The sequence below is a fragment of the Falco peregrinus genome, chromosome 4, assembly GCF_023634155.1.
Source record: "Falco peregrinus isolate bFalPer1 chromosome 4, bFalPer1.pri, whole genome shotgun sequence".
Taxonomy (NCBI): domain Eukaryota; kingdom Metazoa; phylum Chordata; class Aves; order Falconiformes; family Falconidae; genus Falco; species Falco peregrinus.
Window position 1 is genome coordinate 49,588,081 of NC_073724.1, and position 14,981 is coordinate 49,603,061.

The 14,981-nt window shown below is 40.3% G+C and overlaps 1 protein-coding gene across 2 annotated transcripts in view; it reads left to right on the forward strand.

The window, feature by feature from the left end:
• The window catches only part of SLC9A7 (solute carrier family 9 member A7), an 80,038-nt gene that overhangs the window by 54,500 nt on the left and 10,557 nt on the right, over nt 1-14,981 (forward strand). The window contains exons 13-16 of one of the 2 annotated variants that reach the window (XM_055802811.1): nt 739-798; nt 5,690-5,753; nt 8,285-8,367; nt 11,759-11,864. In XM_055802811.1, coding sequence (XP_055658786.1) covers nt 739-798; nt 5,690-5,753; nt 8,285-8,367; nt 11,759-11,864 — 313 coding nt within the window. The remainder of the gene's footprint in view (nt 1-738; nt 799-5,689; nt 5,754-8,284; nt 8,368-11,758; nt 11,865-14,981) is intronic. The other variant, XM_055802812.1, reaches the window with a different exon arrangement.

Genomic DNA, 14,981 nt, shown 5'->3' on the forward strand with positions numbered 1-14,981 from the left:
TTTATTTCACTTAAGGAATATATAGTTCATGTAGCATGCCTTTGTGGAAAAACAGCAGGGGGAAAAAACCCACAAGCTGCAAAGGGATTTACATGGAAAATATTAGAAACCAAACATGCTTTCACTTGTGTTTTGTTGTTGGTTTTTTTTAAGTACAACTGAAAAAGACAAAGTAAGGAGTAAAAATGCTTTGCTATGACTCAAGATCAATTATGTTAAAGATAGCTAATAAACAGTTAGTTAAACCAATGGAGTGATTTAGTATGTATTACCAGTTGTTTTGGACTGCTCTGAAACTAGCCATTTATTGATGGTCTTTTTCATCTATGCATAGCTTCTTGTGATTACTTTCTCTAATGACTTTGTCTCTTTTGGATGATGTACAGGTCCAAAGTGGTAGGAATTGTCTTAAATCATCTCTGCCTGTGTGTAGCAGCTCTCTTGAGAGCTCTTGAATCTAATTTTCTGGGGGAGGTAGCCTGTCATGAATGCAGGTGTTTTGCCAGCCTGAATCTGAACAGATGAAGACTATCACTGGATCTCTTGATCATAAAGTTCTGCTGTTAATTTTTGTGAATTTTGTCACTTTATTGTTGTTTTGCAATTCTTATTCTTGTATGCTTTGTCTTTTTTGATTGGGTAGGGTGGTTTTTGTTGGTTTGTTTTGCTAGGGAGCTCTGTAAAGCTACCATCTCATGAGCATTTTGTTACTCACATTGCATTCTTGTACTGTACCAGAGTTGGTGACCATGTTCCATCGGTGGAAGAGATGAGTGAAAGCCGCTGGCTGTATTTCAGGTGACACTGTGCTTTCCTTGATAGCAAATTAACCTGGTGCTTGGCTTTCTTCATCTTTGTAACACTGTGTGCTCTTTTTCTAAAATATGGCATGCTGCTGCTGCTTCTCCTTTTCTACAGAGTGCCGTTGATGTTCATTCCTCAATTCTGAGTCTGTTCTCTTCTTCTGAACTGGGAGAGCGTGGATCACACATCATGTCTTTAGCTTAAAAAAAACCCACAAAACACCACATCCTTTAACTCTGTGTAGGGGTAATTAATGAAGCAAAACTAGCATCTCTGGCCTGGGAAGACTTGAAAGCTGAGAAATCATGGATATGATCTTATGATCCTTAATCACACAGGTATTCTTAAGCATTCCTTGAGGTTATTTCATACAACTGTTCAGGTTGGAAGGGACTTCATAAATTATTTAGCCCAGCTTCTTCGGGGATGTATTTTAAAGACTAAGGGTTATCACGTTGCATTGTCAGAGGATGCTAATAAGAGCACGGATAAACCAGAATCCTAATCTTCTCTGGTTGGTGGTCTCTAGGACTGATACATGGATAAAGAAAGAAGAAAATATGAGAGAAATCTCTTAACTGGCATCTATAGAGGAATGTAAGTGTGTATACATATATATGTACCTATAAAGTGTACAGAACATTTATGTAAAGAAAACTCTTTGGGGTGGGGCAATGATAAGTTTTTCATGTATCCTGTCACACTAGAAGGTTCCCAGCAAACTACTAAATTTGCCAGAGATGCAGTGTATTAGCTTGTATGGAGAATCTGAGATCTATTATCTGTTACAGTCCTTCTTGGCTGTTGCCACAGTAATTACATATGCTGGAATGTATTAAAGCCTGGTATTCTGGTAACTTGTCATTTATGTGCTGCAGGGCCTTGGAAGGGGTTTTGAAATATTGGAAGAAATGGTTCCACCCATTTTTAAAATAACATAGTGGAAAACTTGAAGTAGTTCTGTCTGGTGTTTTTTTACCATTCCTTTCTGTACGTTTAGTTTCCACTTTGCATTCCACATTTTGTCAACAGTTTTCTACAACATTGTTTATATTAATGATTTATACATAGGCTTAGCATTTGAGGGATCAAAACTGAGTAACTGGTCTCCTATGTGTGGTGCTGGAGTTGTAGCTGTAGAATAAGGACCGAGAGGGTCAGGAATCAGTTAAGAGCAGAAACATAGTGCTTTGATATTGGGTGTTAGTAGCTCAGTGGTAGTCCCTTTGCTATTACAAAGCTCTTAGAGCATGAAAAGCCTTTTATGCCTTAAAAAGAGGAAAAAAAATAATTAGGAAGGAGTGAAGAAATATACTTAAATTGGATTAATTTTTGCTGTAGCATATTCTAGTCTACAGATTCCAGTAACCTTCCTAAAGCTGAAATAGATGGCTGAACTTAATGTATTACTGAAGTCTGAGTATTGTACTGTAGTGAAGTATTAAAATATCTATCAAATACCGAATTGATGCCAATGGAGTAAACAGATGGGTTTTTCACAAGTTTTGGGATATGTATGTATTGTTACAGCTGAAAGACTGCTCATTCCTCATCTGACATCTGCTTTTTGAGAGTTACTTATTTGAATTGCTACTGTACCCCCTCAGGAAATCCACATGCAGCTGCTGCAATGGACTTTCAGAAAGGATGGAGCGGAAAACAAAGATGCTTGCTGGCATCTGGACTGCCCTGGCCTTGGCTGTTCCGCAGCTGATGTACCCCTCAGTCCCCATCCCATAGGCTGTGCCTCCTCAACAAAACACTCTTTTCAACCAGAGCTCACTCACCTGCCTTGCTGCTGGGGGGTTTGAGCAAAACACCAGAGTCGTTAGCAAGGCTGCCCTCTCTGTGCCTCTGATCTCTGAGAGGGGATCTGTGTCAATCAATCCAGTAATAATTTTTCTTAATTTAAAAACTGGTTAAGTAAATGACAACTGATACTGGCATTCACAGCACGTATAAATTACGGGAAGCTTTTTCAATGTACTTAAGGTGTGAGATTTTTTTTTTCTCTTAACTACCAGAAAAAAATTATGCTTAGAACATACATGCATCAATTTACTTGTACTTTTAATTATGGAAGCAAGTAAGGGTGAAGTAACTAAATGTTTTCTGTGCTTCACTATAAAGGAGGTTGGAAGAGACTTGACTGGGTTTTGGTATTGTTTTGTTTCAAGTGACGAAAGATGAAACTTTCTTATAAATTTGGGGGTGGGGCCTGCAAAAACATGGCACTTGTCATGAGACCAGGGTGTACATACCTTGAAACTTAAACAGGCAGGGTTGCTATGAAAAAATAAAGCTTCTTATACAATTAATGCTGGAGTGAGGATAAGATACACAGTATGCTGGTTGAAAGACACAGAAAGTACTTGTGGGAATTCAAAAAGCAGTATATTTTGTGTTAATCTGTGAACTGGGGAACACACTTTGAAACATGAACTTAATAAAAAGATTTATAGAAAAGAATTAACTAGAAATACTCATAAATTTATTTGAATAATAACTTTTAAAAAATGGTAAGTCTGTGTCAATGGACTATTTAAATATTGAAAGAAATGTCTGTAGTAAGAATTTTTTTCCAAATGTTGAATCATGTTAATATAGAAAAGCTCCCTTTTTCTCTTCAGCACAACAATGAACCCAAATACCTGGCCTATGATATACTATGACTTTTCACTGAACTGTATAGTCATCCTGCTTTGGTCCTCCACTAAGCCCCCTTCCCCTGCTTAAGGGCAGTTAAAACTCCCAAAGCAAATGCACAACCTTGGAAGTCAAGTAAAAGCTGAGACATTCTGAATTGTGTGGTTTTCTTACGTACTGTAAAGTGAATGGGTAGCCCAGTGAGTTAAAACTATTTGAGGAATGTAAGCTATGTTCATCTTCTGGAATGAGCTGCTTGAACTCCCTGTTCATACTGCCAGCTGCACAGCTAACGTGAGTGTATTTGCTCTGCACAGTGCATTGAACCTCCCCAACATGCAGCTAGAGTTTGGAAAGCCACAAATCTTTCTCTTTTATTTTTGTGTATTTATAAAGGAATGCACAATCTAATTTATATTGCCATACTGAGTGGGTTTCCTGAGTGGGTTTCTTGTCAGCTTTCTGTATGAGGCTTCATTAGATAACTAGTTTGTCTGCAGAAAACCCTTCTTACCATGTCTTCACTGTTTAGTGATAGCCTAAACAGGAACATCTAAGCCCGTGTAACCTTTCAGAACTTGTTTGTGGCATTTATTTTAGCATGTGTTACAATCCAGTACCCAGCCTGTCTCTCCAGTGTCCCTTAAACTGGTGAAGCCTTTTAGACTCGAGGCTGGTCAGTGCCAATGAATTCCCAGGCCAAATGTGCCTAAGGGTTGGGGTGACTATGTGGAAAGAAGAAGTGATGAGGAAAGAAGAGAGACTCAGGAAAAAATCCAAGCTGATTTTTTTTTTTTTTTTTGTGTCAGCACTAGCTCTTTATAAGGCTACTATGGGCTGTCTTGGAATGGCCTTCTGGATTTTCCCTGAACTACATTCAGTCACGTGAGGCCTTGGATTGGCTGTGAGTCCACAAGGATGACTGAAAACTTCAGTTCAATGCCAACTTTTCTTCTTCTGTTATTCAATTAAAAATAGAAAATGCTGCCCTGGAAGTCATTTGAAGGTGTTCCCTTTTAGTTTAATCATGTCTAGATCACCGCTTGCCTTATACAAGCATGTGTTCCTGGGGTACACAAATGGTGTGGTCTTACCAGCAAGGTTCTGTTGGTTTCTTGTAATCCTCAGGGATGTTGCATAAGCACTGTGGCTAGAAATAGCTGACACGAAGTCTAAGTGACAAAGAAATTGCATTTAACCAGCTTGGTCCCCTCCAAGACAGGGGAAATTAAGAAGTTAGCTACTTCAGACAGTATGTTTTTGTTAGTGCTTGCGTTTTCCTACACTCATTATGCAACATGGTAGGATGGAAACATAACATGTTTGAGACTCACAATCTTACCTAACATTTGAGGCTGGAGGCCTGAGTTCTACGAGGGAGCACAGATTAAGGCATGAGTAAGATTAAAACTAGACAGGTGCAACCTTAACAAATAGACCAGAAAAACCTGAACATAATTACAAAGATTAAATACCCATCTTGGACAGGAGCACTATGTGAAAGGATGATTCAGTAATAAGATGCTTGCTAATTATGCAAAAGCCAGTAGACAGTTTCTCATTAACATATTATTCTGTACACATCAACAGTCTCATTATACAGACCCTCCCTCAGGTGGGAGGCTGGACTAGACAGACCTTGAGTTAATCCACTGTGGCTGTGTTGTCTTAGGTGAATGAAACTTGCAGCAAACTAATATTATGAGTCTTTATAAAGTATTTTTGTTGCTTCACACAGTGCATTAAAACTTGGGGGTGTGTGTGTGGCTTTCTAAAATCATGTATTTGAGCTATTCTCAGGCCTGTCTGGCAGCTAAGTTATTTGCTGTGTCAAATATTTAGGCTGGGCTTATCCTTAGTATGTGGTTTCTTGCTGCTGGACATGAGGGATGTTCTCCATTGAAGAGGATGTCACCCACAGTTCACCTTCTAAGCCAAAAATAGTATTTGCCAGTGTCCTAAAAGAATTGGCAATAAAGGTAAGCAGTTAAAGTTGATGCTGAGATGGAGTTAAAGCTGTTATCTACAGGTAGTTGCTGCTTGAGTGAAAAAGTATCTGGTTTATAACTATGTAACTGCAGGGGAATAATGGACAGCTCTTCCTCAAACTATTCTTATAATCTTTCTGAATGCAGCTTTGCTGGGTGCTTAAAGTGCTTTCAAAATGCATTCTGCTGAACTTACAGTATTTGCCACCCTCAGTAACACCACTTGCTTTGTTTTCCTAATGTTTCTGTAGGGTTGGAGTTGACCCAGATCAGGATCCTCCACCTACTAATGACAGCTTTCAAGTCTTACAAGGAGTAAGTAATGACGTAACTTCTCTATTAGGCTGATCTTATAACCGAGACAGTAAAGAACCACAGAAGCTACATGCACGGGTAAAACCTTTCTCTCCTAGCTGGCAAGTCAGTAATACGTTTTACTTTGTTTTTCGGTAGGCGCTACTTGAATATTCTGTGGTGTTGGGTGTAATGCTGCAGCATTCAAATTTTTCTATGTATGTATATAAGGCATCAAAAACCTTCCCAAATTTACTAATACACTCTGTTTAACAATGTGCTTTCCTCTTCCCTCACCCACCCAATATGCTTGCTTTTAACATACTACAGCATAAACAGTCTTCCCCAAGACTGACCTATAGATAATCTTCTTAGCTTCTGTTCAATAATTAATACCAAATTTTGGCCCTTGGACTTGCTTAGAATCAAATATTAAGTTTGCTAATCTGATTTCAGCTGCTGTGTACCATACCACAACCCAGCTGGGTCTTGCCTGTACTTCCTACTACCTGTATGAGGCAAAGGAGCACTGGAAATTTGTCATTTATTTTCAGCAAACTGTGCTGTGAATCTTTAGTGCAGCATTCTATGCATCAGTAACAACCCAAGAGTTGACTTTTTCCTCTGCAATATGCTATTGGCAAATAATGCTATTGAAAGAATCTGGTTGCTAGCAGAAGTTTCAGGTTTCCTCATCTATAAATTTGAGTGAATTTACAGGAGGAGCGAAAGGTCTGGGGAGAAAAACCAACATGCCCTGGGGTTTAACTGGGAGCTTCTTCTGCCCAGGCCTTCGTTTTCAGTCTCCCAGGGTACCGCTTGGCACTAATTGTTCAGTAGCACAACTGGTTGCTTATGTAGGAACCTGCTAGAGAAAGTTGAATGACAGGAAAGATGGATGACTTTGGACCCAGAGGATGCTTACGGGTGCAGAAGTGTGTGAACTCTGCTTTGTACACCTCAGGTTGTATGATGCTGGTGTTCAGTCTGGTCACAGATATGAGCATGCGATGCTTGCTGTATTTGGAATGAGATTTCTTATTAGTGGTTTCTCCTACCTTGTCTTTTGTTTCAGTCACAGGTTGTACAGGTAAGAGTTGCTTGCTCAGGAAGGACCTCTTTCATTGCAGAAACTTCATTAGGCTTCTCTGTGTTCTTTGTAGAAGCCTGTGTCTAGCATGCAAAACAGATTCTGAAATGGTGGGTCTGGGTACCAAAAAAGGTGAACCTGGTTTAGTAGCTATCTGGAAGCAAGAAGCCAGGCCTCAAAACACGTTTTACAATGAAGGCCACAGTTACTGCATAAAACCAAGGTTAAGAAGCGGTATCGCAGTAATATGGCTTTGGCCAGTTCAGACTGAACTTGTCAGGATTTGAGGAATTGCTCTAATGAGAAACAGAGCATGGGTATTCTGTTCTCATTCAGTGTCTGGGTGGAAATATCTTGTTTGGTTTTTTCCCATGTAAACATAAAGCACTTACCCATTTGTTTCTCTCTTTAGCTGTGCGTTGCATTCCTTATGGAGTCCATTACTCTGTTCCCTTTGGATTCCTCTTTCTTTCAGCAAGCCAAGATTAGCAGCAAGTCACAGTTAAAGAAAATATATCATTTGGGATGGGGAGGGAGCTGAAAATGTACTAGGCTTTAACTCTTGGTGGATCCTGGATTTCGTGCAAATCAGAAGTACACAGGGCAATCCTGTCTTGTTCTTTTCCAGTAGTTTGGAAGATGATTCATATGAGGCATTCTCACTTCATCTGTTTTCCTGTGTTTAGCTGTTGGTCTGTGGCCAAAAAAAAAAAAAAAAAATCAAACCCAAAACAGTAACAAAAGTAAAAACAAATGCAGCTGCAGACCAGCTGGTGCCATGGCTTGCAGCACAGCTAGTAAAGGGATTATATTTAATGCTGTTAGCACTTCTGAGGTTGATCTAGCACTTATGAAGTTTGCATGACCTTCCTCAGTTGTGATTTTTATATGGATTTGCTGTTAAGCATGTTTCTTTTAAATGTGATAGATTTCATCAGATTTGTGCAAGTTGATCAGGCATGGTAAATTCCCTTGTTCGTCCAAGGAAGTGATAGGCTTAAGGAAAGAACATCAAATAGACCTAGAGTTAAAGGAGCCAACCAAGCAATGACTAGGAATCAAATCTGGACTATTCCAGCTCATTTATTTGGGGAGGGGGATGGGGATGAGACATCAATGAGGCTTATTTGTCAGTTTTGGACTTATTTATATATCTGTTACTGCATTAACCGTGCAATAAGCTTTCAGACTCAAGGCAACGTAGTGGTAGAGGGCTTGTTAAGGTAACTTGAGGACAATGAAGAGAGCCTAAAATTCTCTGCAGTCATTTCTGGTCTTTCTAGGGAAAGTAACTTTCTCAGTATAAGCATGTCTCTAAATAGCTTTCTTCTGCAGTCTAAGTGCAGTATTGAAGTAATTTGGCTTGTTTGGACAGGAGATTATAACATGAATGGTTGGAATGTATGATCTAGGGTTTTTTTTCTGCATGAAACAATTTAATATGTTTTTATTTTATTTTTAGGATGGCCCGGATTCTGAAAGAAGGAACAGAACAAAGCAGGAAAGTGCTTGGCTCTTCAGGCTATGGTATAGCTTTGACCATAAGTATCCTTTTGAAAACACAGCCTAGCTTCAAGGAATGAAATGTTCACTTTTTTTCCTTTCCATGTACCCATATGCCTTAAGCATTTGAGAGAGTCAGACAGGAGACAGATCAAGTATTTAACATGTTCAAGGCACAGAACTGAAGCTTCAACTTGCTGACTCACAAGACAGATATTTCTTTTCTCTAATGCACGGTATGTCACACTTGCTGGAGGAAAGAAGGCAGTCAGTTCTAGGAGCTGAAGTTCCTTCCTAAACAGTAAGACAGCCAATTAATTATTTCAGATCCTTTGATTTGTTCCATTAATCTGTTCTCATCTTCGCTGATGCTTATAGCACAAACTGGTTTTCCAGTTCATTGTACATGTCTAAGCCCCAGCTCGTTGCCCTGAAGAGCCATCTGCTTTTGTGATGAAGTCCTGTTTGGAAATCCATTGCTGACACAGGAAGTTCTGGAACTAAAAATCTACATGTCGTCCAGCTTATTCCCTTCAGTACACCCAGAACTTCTATGGGCGTTAAAGCAGAGAGTGTCCTTGTGTGTGTGTATATGTATATATAGTCCTGTACAACCTTGCTGAAGCTGCTATTATACTATGTATATAGCTTTGCTTGAGATTCTAGGCAATTTTTATGTAGCTGTCCTGTCTTTCATGCTTGTTTTTTAAATCTAATTAGCATATTCTTAATCAGTATATCATACAGTTGCCCCTCCTTAACAGTTTACACTCACTTAGTGGAAAAAGCCATAGGTGATCCTGTGGCTATGGCAAGCTACTTATACCCCAAAATTCAAAGAAGTTTCAGTTCTCGTTTCCGAGTAGTTTCTGAGGCAGTTAAACATACTTCAATACCTGCGACAGGGCCTTAATCTTTTGCAGCTTGTATCTGAGCAGTGAGCCTTTTCACTGGGGTCTTGGCTGTTGGTTGGTGAGAGATCTCTGGCCTGACTGGAGCACAGTAGTTTCCTTCCATGCCTCGTGCATCGAGATTTCCCACCCAGGGAAGCCCAGGTATAGTGTTGAAAGCATCGGGATCCTACTAGCACTTGCCCGTTCAGGACAAGATCTTTAGTGACTGATGCTTTCAGAAGCAGTAGTGTTGGGCCAAAGCCCAGAAGGGAGTGTATGTGCTAGTTTAAATATTCATAAATGGTAGTAATTTCAGGTTAACCCTTTGAGTTGTAGTAGCTGGTGTCAAAGTGTATTGAGGCCAACTTTTTTTTATTTAAAAAAACCCCCATACTTCTGTGGTAAGAGCAGGGAAGGATCTGGCCGTCGCTGATGGCTTCTTCTCTGTCTTTTTCAAGAAAGAAGCAGAGCTATCCTTTTCCCCTGCCTTTAAAAAAGGGATGTGCCGATTAGAAAAGGAGCAGTTGGCAATGCTGACTTCCCCTTGGCTGACGCTAGCATGACTGCAGTCCCCAGCAGCTGCAGCCAGGGCAGGGGGAGTGCTAGCTGAAAATTGCAGCTTAATTGGCTGTTTCACGGAAACGTAAAAGGGTGCGACAGTGCATTTGCTTTCTCAATGGTAACTAGCAATCTTTGGGGAAGGTTTCTGTGAAGTTTGTGCTAAGGAAACTGACATCCAGAGGCAGAGCTGTCTTACTCTGTCTTAGAAGTAAAAGTCTGCTCCTGTTGCAAGAAGGTATTCAGATAAGCATCTGCTGGGTGGCCTTAAATTGCATGGAAGGGATCATCTTTACAATTGCCACCTCTATACCCATGGCTAAAAGTCACAATAGTTTTTGCTGATGCATTCACTTGGTTTGTGGGTAGAAAGGCAGATTGTCTCAAAATTCACTCTTTGCAAGGGAACTTGAAAAAGATGCAAGTACGATGCACTCGGCAGTGTGCTCCAACGCTGGCTATTGCCTGCAGAGCTCTGTGTGGTTGGATAACTGGGAACTTCATTCCTGTGGAACGCAGAGTTCATTTAATGTCATGGGCTGTTCCCTGGGTTCCCCCACAATTGTTAAACACAAAGAAAACTGCAACTTTGATGAAGCACCAGATGCCTTTTACTGGGTTTGTTTTATTATGACCGAGTTACTGCATGCCTGTCTGCCACAGGGCAATGTGGAGGCTGGTAGGTTAACATGAGGACGAAGTTTATTTCTCTCCAGAACTGGGTGTAGCTGCACTGTTACTGGAGGAGGGAAGGAGGAAACATAACTCTGCAGTGGCATAATCATACCATTATATATTCAAGTAAACACTCTGCTCCAGGCCCTGCTAAAGGGGAGGGATACATCTCTGCTAAAACAGCCCCTTTTTTAACCCCCTCTTCACCCTAAGCACCTTGACCTGTTGAGATGATCAGGGAAACTGATACATGCACAAATGGACTTGATTCTCTCTATGCTTAGAGGACTAAAAAAGTAACTAGAATACCTGCAATATGTATTTACATTTAAAATAATTAGACTGACTTTAAAAAAAAAATAATAAAACAAATAGAACCCAACCAAAAGCCTGTGGTGGTGATTTCAGACAATATTTGGAAGTCTTAGCACTCTCCTCCTGAGCTCTGTTCTTGTGCCAGTCAAGATCAGCACCTTGCTCTATAGCGGGGACACCTTTTTTGACTCCTGAGTATTTATTTCCTCAGGCATACCATCGGTCTAGAGTACTAGTACGAACAAATACGGATTTAACTGGGGGCAGACCTATGAAAAGAAGTGTAAAGGCACCTTCCTTTCCCACCCTGTGCCCCCCCAGTGCAATGTAGGCAGTATTGCTTTCCTTCCACACTGTGTTATGTGGTTCTTGCCATGCAGTTTTCCCTTTGCCTTTCTGAGGCTCTGCATGGTATGTGTGTGTGCACTGCAGAGGTGTCCGAGCCTTACCAGAGTAAGATCTGTGGTCGCATCTCTGGCTCAGTGACCAGCTAGGAGTTCAAGTGGCTGCATTGCTTTGAAGACGTTGGATGGACGGTGTTTCTTTATTTCCTTGTGTTGAGCCACGTAGGTATTTCACCCAGTTATCTCTACTTTGCAACCTTGACACCGTGCTCCCATCTGCAGAGCAGAAATCCCCTTGGACCTATTAACACTAAAGCACTTGTTACCTCTGCTTGCTCCTTTCCACTCCAGAGAGCCCAAAAGCTGGAAACATTGCAACTGGTTGAAACTGTTAAGAAGAGAGTTAGCTAGTTGCCCTTGCAGAAAATGTGTGAGTAAAGAAACTGCCCTTGAAAGGATGAAGGGGGAAAAAGTTTGGGGAGGATTTTTTCATTTATATGTTTATAAATGCACATTTTTTCTAATGGATGTTTTATACACAATTATTGAGTAGCACACAGATCAAAGGCAGAACCACGTTTATGTACAATTGTCTTTATTTTCAGTAGTGGTTTTCAAGCACTGACATGTTTTCCTTAACAACTAAAGTTATTTAAAGCCAATTCTCACTCACAGTGGCCCCCCGTTAACCACGACTCTACCCAGCTGGTGTGGTCTGATAGCCCGCTGTCTGACAAGTCCCCAGGTTTATGACGTAAGTAGAATGACTTAATACTGCCGTGTTTTGATTTTTATTTATTCAACTTCAGCAAAGCAAGGGTTTTTCTTTTTAGGCAAAAGTTGGTACGTTATACACACAAGAAAGGGCTAGTTTGTCCTAGGCAGAAAAGATCAAAGATATTCTCCCTTGGTGCAACAGCTTCTATTGGTAGAAATTGGAGATGATCTTATTGTTCAATTACTACATTAACATTTAAGGACATTGGAAAATTACAGACCTAGTCAACAAACCAGTTCAGTGAATCACTTCAAAATATTCAGTCCCTTCTCAACACTTTTAGACAAGATTCTTTCCCTGTTACTTCTAAGGTTGCACTTCTTCAGAAAGCACAGGCACATTTACCCATGTCAGAAAGAAATCTGGTAGAGCTTCCTTTCATTGTTTCCACTGTGAAATTTGAGATTGTATTTCAGAAACCGTTAATGAGTTACTTATCTCAGTCTGGCAGGTTACTATACTGTCCTTACAGCCATGTCTTGCAATAATTGATGCTTCATTCTCTTATTACTCTTGCAGGATCCTGATACATGTCATTCCTATCTGTACAATGCTTCTGAAGTCTACAACTTTTTGCGTCGATAGTAAACAAAATCATAGTACTGTGTGGGATCACTCAAACTTGCAGGTTCTCTGGAATGGTCACATCTCTGCTATGTTCAAGTAGTCTTGGACTAGATGGCTCTTAATCTTTCCCTAGAGAGTTATGAATTACACTTACAACTTGGAAATACTTCTCTGCTTATCTTTCTGGAATCATTAGCATCTTTCTTTTACCTGATAGTAAAATGTCAAAGAAATTTGAAATGCCTGCTGCCTGTTTAGAGCTATTAGCAATGCAAGAAGTTGGCCTTGTTCCCGTCTTCGCAATGCCACTGGAGATCTTAACAGATCTAGGCTGGAAGGCAGCATCCATCAGACCAGTTAGCCTACTTGCGTGTTTCCCATGTGTCTGTCTATATATGATCTTATAAGATTAGTTATTCAGTAACTGAGGATCTAACCAGAATGAAGAGGCAAGCTTTGCCTTTCATTTTCTCTTAACGGTTGGTGTCTTTTTTTCCCCCTCTTTATTTCTCATTCTTAGCTACTACTACAAGTGGAAACTTTAATTGGATTGGTTCTGTGGTGCACACACCCACCCACCCCACACTTGGGGTGTTAATTTCATAGTTAAAAATGCTTATAAGGCTGTGTACTTTGTTAAGGTGTATAACATGTAACTTTCACATTGTATTCTCTCTTACTGTTCCTATTTTGGTGCATTGATGCATTAGTCTTAGGAAATAATATAATTTTGAGACATTATTTTTGTTTCTTTTCAAGATTTCTGAACTCTGCAATTGCGTTAATACTTGTTCATTCTTTGCATGGCTGGCTTTGCTACAGCACTTTGCTATACCATCTTGTAACTGGCTAAAAAGCTGTGGAATCTTTTTACCTTCTTTTAAAGTGCAGGTGAAGCAAGTGAGTGTGCCATGTCTTTGTGGGGACAGAAACTGCTGGGAATAGTTGTGCTTTTGTTAGGTATTTCCAGGAAAATTGAATGGTGCAACTGAGAGAATTAAAGACTGAAGGCTTTGAATTAAGCAACCAAAAAAAGCCTGTAAATACTCAACAGAATGTAACATAGCTGGAAAACGTGTTTCAAAAAAGTAGTAAATCCTAGATCTCATGCAGGTGCATGTCTGAGCAATTACAATATCTACACAGAAAAGAAAGAAAAAAAAGCATACAAGTATGTGGCTATACTGACTGTCTATTTGTGTATTGGTTTCAGCTTTTGTTGTTTTTTTGGGGGTGTCTTGGGTTTTTTTGTTGTTTTTTTCCCCCCTCTGGCTTTATTACAACCTTATTGAGAATTCATTTTCACTTCTCTGAGTGGCAGCACATCTTTTTCATCAGATGCCACAGGGTGGGTTTTAAAGTCGGAAACTCAAACAACCTAATTCGTTGTCTACCTACCCCCTATTCCTAAGTATGAGCTCATGTCCTCTAAGCTTGAATTTGCATGGCGTACATGTGAGGTTCTGAGTCACCATGCAGGAGCGAGGCACAGTTGATTTTTTTTTTCCCAGAGCTGTCGTCATTATTCCTTGCTGATGTTCTCCCGCTGCTTTAAGACTGTGCCACTAGGCTCACCATTAAGTGTTTCCCACCCAAACGGAATCCAGCTTGGAGCTTAAAAGCATGAAATGTTGCTGTAGTTAATGTTTAAAATGCTGTTTTAACGTCTCCAGCATGCATCCTTAGGAGCATGAGCAGATTTTATCACAAATGAGACAGAATGCTGTGAGGTCCCTCAGGGTTATGGTCAGCATGTCAAAGCAAAGTTCAGTCTCTTGTAGGATTTTGGATTTAGGTACTTAGCCATTCTAATTTGTCACTTTAAGTAGTGAAGTTCAGACCTATGGTTTTTGAGTGAATTGAAGCTATTCCTACAGAACTGTAGGGGATTGCAGAGGCCAGTTTAGGGTTATTCTTGGAAGAATTTCAAGTCTCTAGGGATCTACTTGGATACATTTCCTGTCTTGTCTTAAAAGAATTGTTCATGCTGCATGAAGCACAGTAGGTTTATTCACCCATCCTCTTTGCTTGCAAACACAGCAAATCTGTATACTACATGGGATTGTTCATGGATGTTGTCTGGGGAAATGTATGAAATTGCCTGCTGCTTGCGGTGCTGTTCAGAAGTGAAATAAATGAGTGGAACTTGGCTTGTACAAAGCAATGTTTGTTCACTACGTTGAGAGAAAGCTCAGTGTTTTCTCTGGAACTGATCATGTTTACATACATGTAAGTATAGCCTGGGACAAACCAGCAAAGACTGAGTTAGGATTTGCCATATAGTATGAAGTCTGTGGCCCTCTCCTTTCAGTATCGTGCTCCCAAGAGCTTTTCAGCCTTCTAGGGAAGCTCAAGTGTAGTGTGTGTTCTCACCAGTTTCTTATCTGATAGGTGGCTGCAAGGATTTGCTGTTGAATAGTATTGTGGAGACAGGAGACGCTTTGGGAGCTTTGGCCTTGGTATCGCAGTACCCTCCTGGTGTGTTGTTAAGCCCTGCCTTCCCCCCCCTTGGTGCTTCTTCAAGGG